The following is a 19956-nucleotide window of genomic DNA, read 5'->3' as shown; positions in this document are numbered from 1 at the left end:
AGCAAACCTAACGTGTCACCCTCAGTGTCAGGGCACAACTACACTAAATAGTATTGGTAATATTTCTAGTCCCCCAGTGCCTGAAAATTGTCATGTTTTAATACATCAAAATACAGGACAAATAAACAGCTTTTGTGTTGTTTATAATTCTCATGGTTAGGAGGCTGGGGATTATCTATCCTCTAAAATGTGTGGCACGCAGTTGTCTACGTGCTCCCAACCTTGTTTTAGTCACATTTCCTCCAGCTCCCTGTAAGCTTCTCAGGCAGTAGACAGATTACATGAGACTGGCCTTGTCACACATATTATGGTCTGTAAGTTCTGAAGCATTTCCACTGGAGTTCACTGAGGGTCACAGACACACATCCTTCTTGTGTCCACTTGACACCCATAAATAGAGCTCAGACTGTCCTGGCACGCCCCTTTATTTGCCTGCACTGGACCAAATGTCGCCATGCGGGGTTTGGACTTGCAATACAGTGCTGCATTTAGCAGGGCAGCGTGGGATGGAAAAGAATAATTTCTCTTTCCGAGGGCAATTATCCAGTGATGCAGAACCCAAGATGTACTCAATGAACATTGTTTAAACACAGTCGACTGTTCTGTTCACCTGTGATTAAAAGGCATGCATATTATTTTTTATTCATTTAGCTGATGCTCTTCTCCAAAGTGACATAAAAGTATAGGTTGACAGAGCCATGGCTCTACGTAGAAACAATTTATTTACGTGGAATTACAATCAAATGCATTTTATAAATGTTATTTGTACCATGACTGCTGTTTATATTCGGTACCTTATTTATCTGTTTATTTACAGTAGAACCAATACAAACAGAACGCAGAGAAGTGCCAATGCCAGGTAATTAATGTTACAGAAAAACCTTGACAAAACGGTTTAAGTCAGGAGTTTCAGGCTTACAGTTACGGGAAGTCAACACGGTACTGATGTAGTGCTTGACGTCATTGTGAAATACAACAAAGAGGATTTTGCAACTAAATTCAGTCTCATGAACATTTTGCAAGATAAGATCAATCACATTTTATTACTTTCTTCTCTCCTGACAGACATTACAGAAAGCAAGCAGTGCCCCTTTAGAAAATAAAGAGCAGTTAATGTGCCGATGATCATGAATAAATTTACACAGCAGAATATGACCAGGTTTCTACGGTGAGCGATGTCCCGACGCGGCGCTTTAAAGTTCACCGGAAGTACGCATTTCTGTTCTTCCGTTTGTGCCTTCCGTACAGAAACGCGCAGCCTCAGTATCGAGTTCCGCGCTCTCCGTCCGAAGACATAGGCGCAGCAGTCTGCCCGGCACAATGCCGTGGTACAGAGCGGAGGACACGGACAAGTTCGTTCGGGAGTTTCTGCGGAGCGGCTCTGCGGTGAGGTGAGGAGTTCGACGACGCCGTTGGAACGGGCCGCTGCGGTTTCTGCACAGGGAGGGAGTCGTGCTGCGCGCGCGAACGAGCACGGCGGAACACACCGCTCGAGACGAGAGCTCTGCTTTCCAATTCCACGACGCATGAGCACAGAGGCTGCGCGTTACGTTAGCCGAGGAGCGCGACGCGGGAGCGAGCCGGTGTTCATCGGCAGTCAGTGGAACTCCACGGTGTGGCTCCGTGCTCTCGGTTCGGTTCAGGAGTAGGCTACTCACTCAGTAGCAGGAAGTGAAGTCGCTCAGGTGTACAATTTTTTTTTTTTTTTTTAAATACCTCATTCATTGTTATGCTCTCAAGAGACTGAGACGACTCTGGGATTCGAACACTCCGAGTCCAGAGCAGAGGCAGCCGCTCCAGCCGCTGCGCCCACACTGCTAGTTACTGCGTCGCTGACTGAAGGGCTCGGGGTCGGTGGTTGGTGTCGCGAGACACTTATGACAGGTCGGCATGACCGGTGTGTCTCTGTTGACCCAGCCCCCCCAACACACACACACAGGACGAAACTACTTGTCAACAACGTTATCAGTAGTGCTCAAAGGGGGCAGCAGGTGGCGTAGTGGTTAAAAGAGCCACGTTGCACTCAAAGATGCACTTGGCTTCACATCCCACCTGTTCTACTACAACGTACTTACCTTGAGTTGATGCAGTAAAATGTGCCCAGCTGTATAAATCCTGTGTAAAATCATTGTAAGTAGTTTAATATATTCATTTAACTGATGCTTTTCCCCAAAGCTACTGAAGTATTGTTGTTATTATTAACAATATTAATACAAAAAAGGACATAAATAACACGATACTTTACAGACAAACTGTATCCCAGCTCTACTCAGTCATTAGTTATTGATTTATTCATTACAGTAGTAGCTTAGCATTGTGAGTCATGTTGAAGAAAAGCATCAGCTACACAAATACATGCAAATGAGTTGTGCTTAAATACTGGGGGCCACATTAGACTAGTGGGGTTCACACTGACATATGGAACACACACCTTGTCACTCGTCGCTGTCGTAACTCTTCGCTGTACATTTGTTAATCAGCGATAAACAGTTTTTCTTTGACCGCTGGTGTTCTTGTGATCGAACCCTTTTATGAAATATAAACATGTGGCAGCGATAAGGAACATACCTTCACCTCAGAGGACTGCTCCAGGTCACATGTTCAATGCATACGAAATGTATGCAGTAACAAAGTCAGTCATGACTGTCGTGTGTGTCAGGCACTTAGCAGCTGATGTTTCTGTAAGGAACAAGATGATGAAAAACTGGGGAGTCATTGGCGGAATCGCAGCAGCCATGGCGGCTGGAGTCTACGTTCTCTGGGGCCCTATAGCGGAAAGGAAGAAGCGAAAGAAAGGTGAGGCAGTGCTGCTTTAGCACAACTAAATGTTGTCTACAAACACATATGTACAGTTTGAATGGGATACTTAACGCATGGATGTCATTATGTTACATACAAAGGAAATGAGATACACTACTAGAAATGTGAAACAGTATTGTAGTACTGGAACTGACAAAGATTTCATCAAGTTTAATGTCTTAAAGCTCCAAAAATAGAACATTAGGGGCAAGAGCATCTTTTACAACATTATATATGACATACTGTGTGTGTGTGTGTGTGTGTGTGTGTAAATATGACAGTGTGACTTTTTTGTGTAGGGACAGTGCCTGGACTTTTGAATCTGGGGAACACCTGCTTCATGAACTCTCTGCTCCAGGGTCTGGCAGCCTGCCCGTCCTTTGTCAGGTGGCTGGAGGAGTTCACCAACAGGAGCGGCGCTGAGCAGAGCCACAACAGCAGTGAGAGGGAGAGGGAGCCCCGACTCTCCCGCACCCTCCTGCAGCTCCTTCAGGGTAGGTCAGGCCGTGTTGGGCTCCATCTCCCTCCGTTTTTATGCTTCTCTGCCTCCTGTTGCTGTTGGACGTCATGGCCTTGTCTCTGCCGGCAGCGCTGTCCAGCCACGAACCAGGTGAGGATGATGTTCTCGATGCAGGGTGTCTTCTGGAAGTCCTTCGGCTCTATAGGTGGCAGATCAGCTCCTTTGAGGAACAGGTGGGCTGGAGACATTTCTTCCACATGCGGCTGGTGGCGAGGAGAACGACTGCGGGTCGTTGCTGTTCTGCTTATGAGGGTTGTGTTCTGATGGCCTCCTATAGTCTTGTCATTTTGCTGTCCTGCAGCCACTGTTTACAGGCCCTGTGTTTCTCTTCAGGATGCCCACGAGCTCTTCCACGTTCTTACCTCCTCTCTGGAGGAGGAGCGAGACCAGCAGCCTAAGGTCACCCATCTGTTTGACATGCGGTCCCTGGAGGTAAAGCCTGCAGCAGCAAGACGCAATACGGCTGTGCGACTGTGCTCCTTGAGGACCATACATGTACTGGATGTATGCCAAGCCAATGCCCTGTGTTGATTGTTCCAGTTAGTGGTTAATGAGCTTTAGAGCTTATACATGGGTTTGTCCCCAAGAGCCTTTGCTGGGAAGTACAGGATGTCATAGGTTTATGGTGTTTCTCAGTATCTGGGTTGTGCGATCGGGTGTAGGTTTAAATCCCTGCTCAGTCCATGTGGAGTCTGCATGTTATTCCTGTGTTCACATGGCTTTCCTCCCACAGTACAAACATGTTTGAGGTGGGTTGGTGACTCTAAATTGGTCATAGCGTGTGTGTGTGTGTACTTTGCTCTGCTGTACAGATGTGTTGATGGCTGTAGAGAGTTTACTGCAGTACGTCTCTTGGATCGTGGCACCACCGAAATACAAGTTAATAATTATTCTGCATTACTTGGGAGAAAAGCTTTTTTTAAATGAATGTGTGAAATAGAAATGTGTGAAATATTTAATTTTATTTTAGTACTTGAATTGCTATTTATTTAGACATTGGGGCACTAATCTTAAAAATATGTCATATGTGGGAATTAACCTTCTTAGTCTTAAAGACACGGTCTTGCTGGTTCCCTATGATTCTGTGCTAAAGAGTAGTGAACAAAAATATAATTCTAAGAGCTCAAACCTTAACTGTGGTTCATGCTTAGCAAAAAAAAAAAAAAAAAAAAAGTTAGCTAAAAGCTGTGTGTTTTCTCAGTGTGTCCCGGAGGCTAGCCAGTGGAGCATGAGTTGCAGGAGTCGAGGTGAGTCCTGTGTCCCATATGGGGGGGTGGCATCTAGTTGCCTTTCTGCTGAGAACTGCGAGTGTCGGTGTGGTCCATACCAGGAGTGCCCTCCGCAAACATGAGATTTTCCCAAGTGAATAACTTACTTCCATCATGAAAGGCAATGTGCACACTGTGACCTGCACCGTAATTCCAGTGAATTTTGGAAGATTTAGACAGTGGCACAGACCAATTTTGTTGTTTTGTTCCACTAAAAACGTGTTAGAAAAACCAACCAACAATCACCATTTCTGTACAGGCCCCCTCCACCCACTGCCCAGTCCCTGGAAGTCCCAGCATCCTTTTCACGGGCGCCTGACAAGCAACATGGCCTGTAAGCGCTGTGAGCAGCAGGTAACCAGTTGTCCAAGAGGGCATCCTGATGTCAGTCCCTGTTTTTCTTTTGAATGGTGTAATCTAAACAACAAAAAAAAAAAACGTATCTTTTCAGAGTCCGGTGCACTACGATTCGTTTGACAGCCTGTCTCTGTCCATTCCCCCAGCACCATGGGTAAGAACAGAAAGCTTCAGGAAATAAATGCACACAAACACCTATATACTGTTTCCACATGCATGTGATATTCATATACAGATGTGCGAAATGAAGAAAGGTAAATGTAGTGTAATGTAATGTACTCGCGTTGAAAACAGTTGCTACAAATTTTCAAAGGTAAACATTTTTTTTCCAAATTATAATTCCCAGATAATTACACATTATGTTGGCGCTTGTGTTTAAGATTTCTCTCTGTAGTGAAGAAACACAGTGTGTTTACATGACCAGTAGACAAAGAGACCAGAGCACTCCAGAGAGAATGGCCCCGCCCACACACTCAGTATCTGTGGTGTGTTCCGGGGACCCTGAGTGTCGATTGATTACAGCGCACGGTTGTGTGATAAATCAGTCAATTCGATTCATAGAGAGAACATTTTCTTTTCTCAGGTTATGATAGTTTTAATTAGTCTCTGTTCTCAGCTTGAAGTATTATTGAAAAATTACAAGTATTTTTACATTTATTATAGGTGTATACAAAACATTCACAGGATGCAACAGGCCAAATATTCAGTCACTTTTACTTTTGTGAGGCGCGTGTCCTGTTTAGGATTGTCACGTAATGGGCAAATAATTCCTAAACATTTAACAACTGTATTTTGTAAGAATGTTGTTCTCAGTAGAGTAAATATTGAGTAGATGTGTGTTGCCTAGAAAAACTGCTGAAGTTCATTTTATGGTGCTGAACACAAAAGGGAATGTCTTTGATAATACAGAATGAAGTGCAGAGTGAAGTAAGGCTTGTGCACAAGAAGTACTTAGTTTTGTCTGCGCGGGTTTCGCTCAGGGCCGACCTGTGACACTGGACCACTGTCTCCAGCACTTCATCTCTTCGGAGACCATCAAAGAGGTGGAGTGTGAGAACTGCACCAAAGTAAGTGCCTGATAACAAGCAAGTCCGTGTTGGTGCTACGACTGATAAGAGTATCTGCTCACATCCTGTTTGCCACTGACTACGTTGTGTCGGTTCTGGTTCTCTTGAGATCCAGAAAGCAGGAAAGTCCAGTGGACAGACAGTCGAAAGCCAGAGGAGCACTTTTATCAAACAACTGAGACTGGGAAAGGTGAGAGTGCACAAGCAGCGCTGAAATATGTTCTTGTTCAGCTGTTGCAGAGTGTGAAATACCGCCAAACAAATTTTCGTAACACTGTTTCCTCTTGGGGGGGCGTGGTGGCGCGGTGGGTTGGACCGGGTCCTGCTCTCCGGTAGGTATGGGGTTCGAGTCCCACTTGGGGTGCCTTGTGATGGCCTGGCGTCCCATCCTGGGTGTGTCCCCTCCCCCTCCAACCTTACGCCCTGTGTTGCCGGGTAGGCTCCGGTTCCCCGCGATCCCATATGGGACAAGCGGTTCAGAAAAGTGTGTGTGTGTGCTTCCTTGTGTCACTGAAACTCAAGTCGCGATTTTTGAAACATGCATTTTTCCAGTTTGTGTATGTTTGGTAGTATTGTCCTCACCATTTTATTTTTTAAAATGTCTGTTGTTGAGAAGGCGACCGGCAGGTCCATGTGCTGCTGCTGTTGGCAGCAAACAGAATAGAGACATTTCAGTATTTACAGCTCCAGTCTGTTCAGTTGGCCTTTGTGGAGACTGTGTATCGATGTATCTTTATATTCAGCCGCTTTACCTTAGTTTTCTTCTTAGTGGAGCTTAGCTTTAATAAACACGTTGAAATGAGTCATGGTAGTCAGTATTTTTATTACTGCTGCCATGTCCAAGATTTATACATGAATCGAGGTATGCTGTTCTTAGCGCTTTTATTGATGGTGTTACACAGAAAGTGTACAAAGTGTGTGTTACTGACCTTTAAAAACTACAAACACTATTGCAAAAATGCTATTGCCTCAACAAATATGGTACTTTGCACTGCCTCAAGTAGCTTTCTAGCCCATAACTGATAGGAAGTACAGAATCCTCAATGATGTTGCCATGTACAGTGATTGTGCCACAAAGCAAAAAAAAGTCCTGCCTCTTTCTTTTACTTTATTTTTGCCTTTCACCTCTGTCAGCTCCCGCAGTGTCTGTGTATACACCTCCAAAGGCTCACGTGGTCCAGCGAGGGTACCCCAATCAAGAAGCAGGAGCATGTCCAGTTCTCAGAGTACCTGTCCATGGACTGCTACAAGCACTGTGCCTCAGGCCAGAGGTCACTGTGGCCCCTGTGCACCTCCAGGACAGTCTCCAGTGGTGGTCAGGTGGATGTTCAGGAGAAGAAGCCTGCCAATGGCACAGGTACAATTGTGGCTTTTTCACTCTTAACATATAAGCTGCAGCTCTGCTTCTTGGTCCCACCGAAGGTCTTCGCTGCGCTCCGCTCCACTCCAGAGTTCTCTGGAAACATGTGCACTGCAGTGGGGAGGTGGCAAAAACGGCAACACATTTCAATTAGTATCCATTGTTTTACGTGGAGGAGATGTAGTAGTAGTAAAGATACTGGGCACTAGGCAGCATGGTGGTTAGAGCCACCGATTTTGGACTGTGGTACCCTTGAGCAAGGTTCTAACCTTAACACTGTGCCACTAAAATGATATGTATGGGTGATGAAAAGGCACATCTAACTTTGTCAAAATCAGAAAACTGTCTTGGCTGCTGGAATCCCAGCTGTATGAGTTAACTTGGAGAAAAAGGATGGGCACCACACTTGACCTTAGTGAGATCAGATGTCATGTCTTCATTGGGGCCATTTGGTGATACAGTCTACTCTTTGAAATGTTTTATCATTTAAACATATGGGGAAAAGCCGTGACAGGGACACATTTGTTCTGGTGGGAGGTATGTTCCATTCACTTTGTTGACACGTGATCGCCAAAAGGGGTCAGTGAAAACGTGGTTTTTATCTCCCTGAGCTCCATTGTGTGCTGTCCCACCCTTTTTTCCGGTAGAAATGAACCACCTTAATAAATCAGTCAACAATTCTAGGCGACTTTGGAAAAAGCCCCCTAGAATTATTGACCCATAAGCTAAAGAAGAGTAAATGTAAACAAACAGTGCTTTTGCCTTTATAGACTCTGAACACTGTAACAACAAGAAGCCGCTGTCGAACGGAACCTGCTCCTCTGTTTTTCTCCACACCCCAGCTCTAAGTCCTCCATTCACACTGACCTATGACCACAGGTACAAACGTGCATGTGGAGTGTTCATGTTCTCTGCATTTGCATGGGTTTCCTCCCACAGTTGAAAGACATGTTTCAGGTGGACTTGTGGCTCTGAATTACTCTGTGTGCGTGCGTGTACGTGTGCGTGCGCGCATTTGATTGAATGATACCACTTACCATCAGTAAGCATCACTCTTCTCGGCCCCTTATCTCCACAGTTCGTCGGCGTACCTCTTCCGGCTGACGGCTGTGCTGGTGCACCACGGGGATATGCATTCAGGCCACTTTGTGACGTACCGCCGCTGCCCCCCCTCACCCCGCTCCAGCTCGCCCTTCAGCACCCACTGGCTCTGGGTGTCAGACGACTCAGTGCGCAAGGCATCTCTGCAAGAAGTGCTCGCTTCCAATGCCTACCTGCTGTTCTATGAAAGGGTGAGACCTGCTACACCTGGGCCAGAAGGACAGGACAGGGCCACTTAGGTTACCGATAACCCATGGCCAGCACAGGAACACGTTCACCCAGTAGGTGACCCCCCCCCCCCCCCCCGCAGTTGGGAGTCTTGGGTGAGCCCAGCCTCTCCATCGGAAAGCTTCCACTGTGTAATGTCGGTAAGAGGTGTAAAGCAACACTTCCAGGTACCATGGTGGCATAGGTATTTCATGTTGGAATGTACATGTCTGTTACCCAGAGTGCCCGAGTACCCAATGTCACCCAGTTGCAGACGAACATTTCTCCAGGTGTCTTAGTGTGCGGTGGGGTGTCGCTGCATTAATAAACATATCAAGGTGAACAGTGTGGATCTGTATTAGCAGCCGCTCAGTGGCGCAGTGAGAAACCTGTCAGTGATCCGGACCTTTCATCACTTGTGCTTTACTTGTCCACTTGTCATAGGTTCTTTGTCCCAGAACCAGAGATGGGTGTGAATGGCTGTGCTCTGTTCTGAACGTGGATGAAAGTGCCACATGATCAGTCAAAGCGCATGCTATCACTTGCTGTTTAAAAAGGGACATTTCTGTTTAAAAACAAAGAAATGTGTAACAAGTCTGACAGAAGTCAATGCTTTTATAAAGTACCTCCTCTTTTGTCTGAATTAGACAATTTGACTTTTTTTACAACTTCACATATTATGCTGTATGTTATTGTTTATAATGAAAAGGACTGTAAAAGTAATATTAAATTCAAGTTAATTGGGACTATCCTGTAGGTGAATGATTCAGTTATATTTTGAAACACATTCAATGTGGTATAGTTTTAAATGCACTGAATTGCTCTATTGGATGAGTTGCAGCTTCATGCTACTTTCTATGATAGCTGTGAGAGAATGTTTAATGACACACATGTTCACTTTACACTGACAGTGGAGGCTCAGTTGTCTGCCTTTGGTAAGAAATCAGTGTTGCTGTGATTGCTGCTAAATATATTGTGTGATTCCTTCAGCAAACCAAAAGTCCACACTATTGTTTATAGCAGAACTTAATCTTCTTTTTCTTAGTCTTGTGCACAGAAACAACTGAAATTCCTTTTGTCTGTAAAATAAGTGAGGTATGTGTGATCCTCTGTTGTATTGTGTATGAGGAATGATTGTCACAATAACTGCTTTTAGCAAGGAGAAACCCCGTTTCAACCTAGTCAATCATTATAGGACTCTTGCTACTGATCCTCAAAATCCAAGTGAATTTATTTAATACAAATATATTTCACCCTGCTTCAAAGTTTCTGTAACAAAATCCAAATGTAAAAAAATCCCTGCTGAGGTTCTTTGCTTGTCACTCAATAGCAAATACTGTATGTAGTGGAGAAAATTGTTCCCGTTTGAATCTTCATGAGTATTAATTTACAGTATCATAAATGCTCCTGTTTATCTGTTGCAACCCATTTGCACTAATGTGTATTTGTAAGATAATTGGTCTTTAATCTTAATATATCCGATTTATTTTGTTTTCATAAGTTGAGAAGTTACTAATAAAAATAGAACGGAATGTCTGGTTTTGTCATTGTGTCAGCTGGCCTTTAATTCCAAATAATCTTATCTGAATGGGATGTAGAAAAACACATTTCTCCTGCTTTCTGATTTAATTAGCCACTAACACATAACAGTAATGTAATATTTCCATATCCATGCAGGAATGAAACACAATCCAGTTATAACCAGTGTAAATATGCTCAGAGCAGAGGGTCCTTAATGCTTACTATTCATTATGATGCGCCTGAAGGTGAGGTTAATGCGTGGTGCCAGGACTCTCCTGCGCACTGGCACGCTATGGTACCAGTACGTGTTGGTCGGATAGTTCATGAGCAGAAGGCTGCCGTGGGTCAGCTCCAACTTTACCGGGTCAATGCGGCAGTGTGTCCGCTGGCCACGTGACTCCCGGTGCCGAAACACAAAGTCTCGTGCCGCCCCAAAAGACACAGAGGCAATAGGACAATTGGGGTCCAGCTCCTTCTCATCGTCACGATGTTCCCCAATGTGGTCTCGCCCATCTTTATACCTGGACAGCCAGCAAAAATAAAAAGAGGAAACTTATGGATTTTTCTTCCATACAGTTTTACATTTATTCATTTAGCAGACACTTTTCTCTAAAGCGACATACATCTCAGATCAGACATTTTCATAGGGCCAGTGTTCCTAGGTGATAAATAAAATATTAAATCAACAGACTATGTGTCACACAATCTGAAGGACTTTCACTGGGTTCCAACCCTCAAACCCTCCTCAGTGTCCATAACAATAGTGGAGCAAATTGGGTGAGTCTTCGATATAATCTCACCTGTTCACAAGGACAAAGTTGAAGGTATATCCAGTCGCTCTGGTAACAGCATCACGAACGTACTCCAGTGTAGGGGTCCATGGTCTCGCCAAGTGATACACCCCAGAAAACGAGTACATCAGCCCTGGGTCCCCATAAGTTGCCTGCTTCCGCGGAATATCATGAAACTTACCAAACACTTGGACCTTGGCCTTTTCACCTGGATGACAGTTAAAATATAAAAATCTACACAAATTAGTACACTGAACCCTCATGAAACAGGATTCCATACAACAAAAAAAAAAAAAAAACAGTTTATGAAATTACACTTAACAGAACAGGTTTATAATTCGGCACTATTGCCCACTGGATGGTTTTTTACTTTCAGTTAGTGGAAAAAGAGCTGACACAAACACCATTTGTTGTTTCATGTAAGAGAGTCAGACAACAGTTTAATCTCTCTGAAGCAATGCTGAGGAACATTTATATTTATTATTTGGCAGATGCTTTTCTCCAAAGCAACGTAAAACTCAGCGTAAACAAAAGTGCACTTCCCCACCAGACAGAGACAAACACGATTCATGAAACACACTTAGTCCATTCCTTTTTTCTTTTTTTTTTACCACCACACATTACACAAGTACCTCCATGCAGAATTGATACGGAGCAAGTTTTTTTTATTTATTTATTTTATTTTTTTTTTAAAAAAAAACATAAGTAAAGGTTTATATACATAGATTAGGAAAGAAGCGGGTTCAAAAGGGATGTGTTCTGAGACTTCTTGAAAGGTGAGAGGGATTCAGAAGTTCCATTCCACAACACTGGAACCAGGATTGAGAACCTTTGAGCTTTTGATTAAATGACCTTTTGTGTGTAGAACCACCAAACAGCCAAAGGTGGAGAAGCTTTCTGGGTGGGGCATTATTAATGAGTGATCGGGTCCTGCAGATCCACAACTCATGCTGCAACATTCTGTAGGATGGAGGTGACTGGAAGACCAGACAAGAGGCAGCTGCAATAGTCAAAGTGGGTATCATCACAGCCTGGACCAGAAACTGCAGAGTGTGTTGTGAGATAAGGATGGATCCTGCTGTTGTTATGCACTAGTTATCTGTAGGACCTGGTTACAGCTTCACTGTGTTGAGAGAAGCAGAGAACTGAGTTGATCATTACTCCCAGGCTCTTAACCGATGAAGCAGGTGAAATGAGTAAATTGTTCAGTTTGATAGAGCTTGCGGCATGTGAACGGACCTGCTGGGAGGTGGAGGATCTTGGTCATGGAGAGAGTGACTTGTAGGTGATGATCAATAATCCAAGCAGAGATACGAGGGAATACGTCTGTAGCTGAAGTGGGAATAGAGAAGAAGAAGTAGCAGGAGAAGAAAAGAAGAAGATGGAAGGGCAGAACTTCCAGGGCAAAGGAAATGCATTAAACAACAAACTCAGTAAGTCACCTTTGCTCTCATGTTATTTCAGCTGGTGGCAAGATTTCAAAAGGAACAATTCAGCCCCAGTGCAGAGCTTTCAAACTACCTTGTACAGTGGTACAAAATAGTTTAATGAAAAAAACTATCATAAAAAGTCTGAGCAATAAATGATTAATAATAGAAAGCCAGTTGTGTTATTTCAACCAGTAGTTAAAATAAACAAGCCACTCTGAGGGCAGCACAGCTGCACAGGTACAGGCTATCCTATTGTGCAAACTTGTATAATGTCAGCTTAATTTAAAAAAAAAAAAAAATTAAAAGGGCAGTTTTTTAAAAACAGGAAGGAGAATTTCTTTGTGAGAATTTCACACTGCATCTGTGTGTTTCCAATACCATTTTTCAGTTAAAAAATAGCACAGTTGCCTCAAATGTCTGTTCGAATAGTGTACCCAGTTTAAACTGTGCAAAAACCAGATAAAACACATGCTATGCTCCACCTCTGGTGCACAGCAACGTGTTTTTAACACAAAAAGGAAAACAGAACACTCGGTGAAGCACTCTTTCAAAATGAGAACTGCAGTTTAAACCACAAGCAGCAAAGAATAAAACAACCATTTTCTTCAAAACACAAGATGTAAGACAAAAGCAACTAAGACTTTAATAAAAACACCACTTTTGTCAATATGAGGTTTCCTCCAACACAGTAAAGGTTTGTTGGTGTTGGTGTTTCAACTGGCATTCAAACCATGTTTAAAATATTATTTAAAAAAAAGCCAATTAATCAAACTATTTCTATGCAGGGTGTACCCAGGCTGTTTTGTACCCTGCCTCATATCCCATGTTTCCTGGACAGACTCTGGACCAGCACAACTCTGCACTTGGACAAGTGGTTATTGATAATGAATGAATAAAGATATAACATTAAAAGACAAAGTACAAAAAAAATTCTGTCACAGATACGATAAGATATGTTGGTAACCATATGGTATGGTAAGATATGTTGGTATCCATAAAAGTAACCTTTACCTTGGGATTTTCATTAATTTAGGTTACATTTTTCAACCAGGAGCAAACTATTTTTTCTGATAAGGAACAACTCACTCATCTCGCCTACCTCCTTGGCTAAGAGTCTGGGAGTAACGATTGACGTGACTCTGTCTTCCCTCAGCACATCGAAGCCACAATCCGGTCCTGCAGATACATCCTGCATAATATTCGTAGGATCTGTCCCTACCTCACAACTGACTCTGCCCAACTACTTGTCCAGGCCATGGTGACTTCCCGTCTGGACTACTGCAACTCTCTCCTGTGTGGCCTTCCTGCTACTGTCATCAAACCTCTGCAGCTTCTACAAAATGCTGCTACATGAGTTGTTTAATTTGCCAAAGCGTTCCCACGTATCTCCTCTTCTCATTTCTCTGCACTGGCTTCCTATAGCTGCCTGAATCAAATTCAAGACCCTGGTCATTGTCTACAAATGCATCAATAGAACTGCTCCCAGCTATTCATCAACCTCTACACCCCAGCCAGACCCCTTCGCTCGTCTACTTCTGCTCGCTTGTTGGTCCCGCGCACGAAAGGTAAAGCACAGAGGCTCTCAGTTCTGGCTCCGTTGTGGTGGAACGACCCTCCCCTTTCACGTAGAACTGCAGAAACTCTGTCTACATTCAAGAAGGGTCTGAAAACTCATCTTTTCCGGACCCATTTCGCCCAAGATCTCTCCAGCTCATGTAAGGTGTAAATGTTCATGCACCGTAACTTCATGAGCATCACCAGATAAAACCTTTAATCAGCCACTACTCCGGCATTGTATTTGCTTGCTTGTGAATCTTATAACATTTAAAAATAAATAAGTAAATAAATTGGTAGGAGGGTACCAGGATTTGTCTATCCTGTGTTTTATTCACCTACTTGAACAATGAACCTCAGTGGAGCTAGTGGTAGGTAACTAACTAGGTTTACTTGAGTCACATGTCTGCAGTCATGTCTCTTTCTCTTAATATAATGCATAAGTTGTACTTTTGCTGAGATGTACATCGCTTTGGACAAAAGCATCTGTGAAATGAATAAATGTAAATAATGGTAACCTCACACCGTTAACAGGAATTCTAGCAGTGTAAGTCACCTTGGTGAATAACGTGTGGGGGCTGATAACACTACATAGAGTTCATGGGAAGTCGCTTTGGAGAAAAGCATCTGATAAATAAATGTAAATTCACCAAATGGGGTGGAACAAATTAACCCCATTATTTGAGGTATGGGTCTACATAATAAAATGTCCCAGATAAGTGAAAGTATGGCTGACAAGTGTCTGACCACAGGGGCACCAGGTGGCATAATGGTTAGAACTGCTGCCTCTGGACTCAGAGATTGAAGGCCTGATTCCCATCTCCTGCTGCAATGCCCTCGAGAAGGATACTTACCCTGAATTGACACAGTAAAAAATTACCCTGATGTTTTAAATAGGCAAGCCACATTAAGCTGCTGTGGAGAAAAGCATCAGCTAAAAAAATACATTCAAATGTACCCCACTTGCCTGTGAAATATTGTACTTCTTCCTCCAGTTGCTTAAAAAGCTCATCTGCTTTCTGTCTGGAAAAGAGCAGCGCATAGTCACAGTCCAACCCCTCCGCCTCAATCTTCTGCCAAGGCAGAGGATCCGAAAACTCCACCATGATGGAGCCTTCATCTTCCTCATTCCCTTCATCAAGGACTTTGAATTTTTTTCTCGGGTTTTCATTCTCTTCATCACTGTCCTCCTTCCCTATCATCCCTTTTGGTTGCCTCACAAATGGATCCATTTGGAAAACAGCTAAAAAGAAGTGTACACAACAGTACAGATGAATATCTCTTAAAACTGCATTACAGGAGGAGAACAATAGAAAGGGGCACATCTTTTCCACAGAATATCACATGTCTGCAGTTTGTTATAGCATGAAAACTAACATAAAAGGCACCTCTTACTATATTAAGCACTAAATGGTTTGGTGGTGACCCCGTATGGGAGAAGCGGTTCTGAAAGTGTGTGTGTGTGGTTTGGTCGTTTAGGGAAAGGACTTGGCGGGAAGTACCGGGGCGCGCGCTCTGACACGCGAGATGACGCAAGGAGGGAGGAGCCACGCAGCTCACAAAGCAGTTCGGGAAGATTACGGAGGTGTTGGCGTTGTTCACGAAAAATAATGATTGGACAGAAAACTATAAACAATTTCTTTTCCCCTGTGGCTAAGAAAAGGACATCTTCTCGGCGAAACGAAGGAGATGCAAGTGACAGCGTGAGTGCCATATTATAACACATAATTAATACTATTGTATGGCAAAAGCAAAATTAGGAGGCTATCCTGGAAAAGTAGCAGCTGTGTGTGTGGTGTTTCGCGCGGATCTTCTGCCATCTGACAGATGATCTGTTAGCACACAGGACTCTTGACAAGCAAGCAGAATTTTGGGCTTTAAATTTTGCAAAATACGAAATAATGGCTAAAACACGTCGTGTAACCTGAAAGTGGTTTATTATTGACGGATTGATGACGGCGTTTGTGCTTAGCAGCGCGATTTCAAGCGAATCAATTTCAGTCATGTGTTCGGATCATTATACTATCTATACTGAGATGATCCGTGATATTGCTCACGTGAAATGAGTGCAACCTAAAGTTAATTCAGATCATTATTCCATTATTGATGGTTGTCAATAATGGTACGTTTTATTAGGTGCCTAACAAACAAACCCATGTTGTCACATTGTTTTCAAACCGACACAGGAAGCTCCACCAAAGAAGGTCAAAGTGGAAGTCGGCAGGGAGTCGGCCACCTGTCAATCAAATCCCAGTTCCCGCCCACCGTTGCAAGGGCTGCGATACAACAACGTACCGCATGGCTTCGGGGAGAGCTGGAGAAAGGCGCTGAGTGCAGAATTTGACAAGCCTTATTTCACAAATGTAAGAAGGGCTGGAATCTACTCTGTGTCTTACCTGTGCTTTGTGTGTTTTTCATTGATATCTCATGGTGACACGGGTACTGGGAGCATCTTTTTTAAAATCTGATGATCTGTATTCACTCCTATAAACAGTGCAGTCACTTATTTCATGACTGCTATGAGCAAAACTGAACATTGATCTTTTTTGTCTAGGTGATGTCCTTCGTTTCAGAAGAAAGGAAGAAGCACAGTGTCTATCCCCCCACTCACCAGGTTTTTACCTGGACGCAGATGTGTCCCATCAGAGATGTCAGTATTGGAATTGAAATTACATTCTTTTTTTGTTGGATTGTTACATTCCGGAGGGTCTTGGAGACAACATAATATAAAACAGATGTGATGTAATTCTCCCATTATGTTAAGTATTTGTCTCATGTGCCTCAGTGTTGACGTATACACTGGTATATTACTGTAGCAAACACACTCTAAATGCCTGTATTGGGTGGTAGGTGAAAGTGGTCATACTCGGTCAAGACCCATACCATGGTCCCAACCAGGCACATGGGCTGTGTTTTAGTGTGCAGAAGTCTGTTCCATCCCCACCAAGGTACCCCCGTGCATGGAAAAACTAGTCATTTTTTGTACCCAGTCTGTATCTGGTTTGTAGTTTAAGCTCGTTCTGTCTGAGACATTAAAATGGATTTTTCTGTTTTTCAGTTTGGTGAACATGTACAAGGAATTGGCTACAGATGTTGAAGGCTTCAAGCACCCTGGACATGGTGATCTCACAGGGTGGGCCAAACAAGGTATGCTACTATAGTATAATTTTGTCCTAACTTATTGGAGTTTGGTTAAAAGTGTAGTAACCACTTTAATTTTTCTTTTTAATCATGAAATGGTATTACACTATTTTAGCACTGCTAGCTACACTGTACTCTTGATTATCTGGGTTAATTGAGGGGAGGCAGCTGGACAGAATCGATAAACACGGATAGTTCAAAACATGAAAATAATTTATTAACTATTCAAAAAAGTATTGACTGTTTTTACTTGAGTATGAGTTTTAAAAAAGTATCAGGTCAAAAAACAATCCTAACACTGACCTTTGATTTGAATTAAGCTGTTAAATGTTCTGAATCACTACTGATATTAACACAGATGGTGGTGTATGATGTGTGAAAATGTGGGGTGGTGATTAACTTTTCACTGTCTTTTTCACTTCCGACACATTGTTTGATGTGTATGCAGCATACTGTATAATATGCTTGACATGTACTCTGCCATTTGTTGCAGGTGTCCTGCTTCTCAACGCAGTGCTGACAGTTCGAGCACATCAGGCAAACTCCCACAAAGATAAGGGCTGGGAGAAGTTCACTGATTCTGTAGTGCAGTGGCTCAGCACCAATCTCCATGGTCTGGTCTTTATGCTGTGGGGGTCCTATGCCCAGAAGAAGGGTGCTACCATTGACAGGGTGGGTATTATTAACTTTAGTATTCTCCTGAGTTGTAACCTAGAGACAGAGTACCAACATGGATAAGAATGCTAGTACTTGCTACTAAAAGGTTACTGATTCCAATCCCAGGATGGATCCTGCTGTAGCACTCTTGAGCAAAGTATGTAGCTCTACAGAGTATGAATTAAATAAAAGCATCAGTTAAGTAATATGCACTCCTCGTATAAAAGGGTCCTGTACAATGAAAAACCTCTACAACAATTTAGGAAAATAAGTAATTTCTCCAAATGCATTTTCCTGATAGTAACACTGTCATTTTACATTTAAAAAACGTTATTTATTCTTTGCATACTATGGCTCACCCTGAACTGTATGTACTTTCTATCACGACGACAGTCCCAACCAGTCAGCATCATTTATAGTAAACCCAACTCGCAAGTGAAATAGGAGATTGAGTACAAACTTTGAGATAAAACTATATAAATGTGAATATTAAGTTATATAAATAAGTTTTACTGTAGTACTATTGTAAATAAAGTTACTGCTGAGGTTTGAGCCAGACTGTAGGTGACACAGAACCAAAATTTTGCCCTTGCACAATTTTTGGTACCAGTTGTAATAATTTGGATAATTGTTGGTAGAATCATTTTGTTATAAGCTGTGCTTTCTTCATTAGTCATCCATAAAAATACCTTTTAATTCTTAATTTTAGGTAATATCTGGGAATCTTATTTTTTCCCTCAATGAGAAATAATGGTAATTCAAGCCCCTAATTATGAGAAATTGCCTAATGGGATAATTTCACAGAAGAAATTAACTGTAAGGTGAGGGATGGGTGTAGAAATAACAGCAGAATTAATGTAGGGGTAAATAAGAGAGCTGGTTGCCGAGCAATACATTTTGCCTCCTGAAATTGTGTTGCAGAGACGACACCATGTTCTGCAGGGGGTTCACCCTTCACCCCTGTCTGCTCACCGTGGTTTCTTCGGATGCAAACACTTCTCAAAGACCAATGAGCTGCTAACAAGATCTGGAAAAAGACCGATAGACTGGAAGGCCCTCTGAAAATGCCTGGAATTAAGGCCGACTGTTACTTCGTCTAAATAAGCTTTGTTTGTTTTTCTCTAGTAAGTGCGTTGCAATAAGTTTTGCATCGTATAAGCTTGGAGAGCAGTATTTCACTAATTTGCTAAATGGCATTCTTGCAGGTTTTAATATGAGGTCAAAACGATTGATACTTTACACTAAATCATGTCTCCTGTACTTTACATATATTAAAATGTTTTATTCACTTATTTGTAGTCCTTGCATAACCACATCAACCTAAGTAAATACGGCACATAAAGCTGCCATTTTACTTTTTGAAAGCACGGCTCATTTGTATTTGCATACTCCTTGAACTACCTAAATAGATGTGAAATTATTTTATTTCAAACATAATATGGAGAGGGGGAAAAGTGCATCCCAATAAATCACATAAAAATCTGGAAAAATAAATGTAAATAGCTCAATGAATTTTAAAGTTAGTTACTGTAGTAAGGCAGTCCAGGCTCCTGCACTGCTTAATCGTTACGAAATTCATTAATAGTCATTTGTAGTAAGATAAGATTCATCAAATAGTATTAATTTTCTCTCTCCTTGACAATGCTATGGACATAAAGCAGTACATCTTACACAGACAGTTGCAAAACAGATCAACAACAGCCCGATTCCTTACTTTCACATTCGACCCGCGCATTTTGAGGTCGTTGGGCGATTTTCGTTCCACGTGAACGCGTACGCTCGCTGTCCTTACGTTCACCTGCACGCGGACGCAGGCGCGTACCGTTCATCTTCGCGCGAACGCGCTCGTTTCGTTAGTCGGGCTACACGTGAGCGCGTTCGTTAGTTTTGTGCTGCTGGTATCTGCGCGTGACAAGCACTACTAGCAAAACAGCTCCTGTACTCACATTGTTTATGGCCTTTGGCAAGTAGCCGTTCGGTGTCCCGAGTTGCGCGGTGTTCTGCCCAGAGTGGCAGTGTTAGCGTAACGCCGCCGGCAGAACGTACACAACAAGTGGGCCCGACCGGTTTCCGCCCCCGACCCCGGAAAGACAGACGAAGCGCAGGTCGACCGTCGCGGAGGTGTGTTCTTTAAAACAACATGTACCGCCCAGTGTACATGCCAGTGTACCGCCCAGAGCAGC

At 43.0% G+C, this 19956-nt stretch overlaps 4 protein-coding genes across 8 annotated transcripts in view; 3 read left to right on the top strand and 1 right to left on the bottom strand.

Moving 5' to 3' along the window:
* Positions 1-916: 916 nt before the first annotated feature.
* usp30 (ubiquitin specific peptidase 30) lies at positions 917-9319 on the top strand. 3 transcript variants are annotated; one of them, XM_018748950.2, is made up of 13 exons: positions 917-1391; positions 2687-2796; positions 3105-3293; positions 3389-3492; positions 3653-3751; positions 4521-4566; positions 4847-4941; positions 5039-5098; positions 5925-6011; positions 6121-6201; positions 7146-7368; positions 8142-8250; positions 8450-9319. In XM_018748950.2, the coding sequence occupies exons 1-13, from the start codon at positions 1321-1323 to the stop codon at positions 8709-8711; spliced, it is 1536 nt and encodes a 511-aa protein (XP_018604466.1). In that variant the 5' UTR covers positions 917-1320; the 3' UTR covers positions 8712-9319. The 3 variants fall into 3 exon arrangements, with proteins under 3 accessions (XP_018604466.1, XP_018604465.1, XP_018604464.1); XM_018748949.2 differs by having other exon boundaries at positions 3099-3293; positions 6127-6201; XM_018748948.2 differs by having other exon boundaries at positions 3099-3293; positions 8450-9317.
* Positions 9320-10053: 734 nt separating this feature from the next.
* Positions 10054-19777, bottom strand: alkbh2 (alkB homolog 2, alpha-ketoglutarate dependent dioxygenase). Of its 3 annotated transcripts, none has more exons than XM_018749016.2 (4): positions 19720-19777; positions 14943-15218; positions 11001-11199; positions 10054-10721 (listed from the first exon to the last, which is right to left on the bottom strand). In XM_018749016.2, the coding sequence occupies exons 2-4, from the start codon at positions 15205-15207 to the stop codon at positions 10412-10414; spliced, it is 774 nt and encodes a 257-aa protein (XP_018604532.1). In that variant the 5' UTR covers positions 15208-15218; positions 19720-19777; the 3' UTR covers positions 10054-10411. The 3 variants fall into 3 exon arrangements, with proteins under 3 accessions (XP_018604532.1, XP_018604531.1, XP_018604534.1); XM_018749015.2 differs by lacking the exon at positions 19720-19777 and adding an exon at positions 15371-15461; XM_018749018.2 differs by lacking the exon at positions 19720-19777 and adding an exon at positions 15364-15444.
* Positions 15514-19061, top strand: LOC108932554 (uracil-DNA glycosylase-like). The gene is made up of 7 exons (XM_018749014.1): positions 15514-15678; positions 16162-16338; positions 16530-16625; positions 16826-16923; positions 17034-17122; positions 17610-17788; positions 18695-19061. Exons 1-7 carry the CDS (start codon positions 15586-15588, stop codon positions 18833-18835), a joined length of 873 nt encoding a protein of 290 aa, XP_018604530.1. The 5' UTR covers positions 15514-15585; the 3' UTR covers positions 18836-19061.
* The window catches only part of acacb (acetyl-CoA carboxylase beta), a 44532-nt gene continuing 43428 nt past the window's right edge, over positions 18853-19956 (top strand). Inside the window, exon 1 of the mRNA XM_029246225.1 lies at positions 18853-18897. The gene's annotated coding sequence lies outside the window, so the exon portion shown is untranslated. The remainder of the gene's footprint in view (positions 18898-19956) is intronic.

Source organism: Scleropages formosus, chromosome 19, assembly GCF_900964775.1.
Source record: "Scleropages formosus chromosome 19, fSclFor1.1, whole genome shotgun sequence".
Lineage (NCBI taxonomy): Eukaryota > Metazoa > Chordata > Actinopteri > Osteoglossiformes > Osteoglossidae > Scleropages > Scleropages formosus.
Note: the sequence above shows the minus strand (reverse complement) of the source record. Positions and strands in the feature narration are given on the sequence as shown.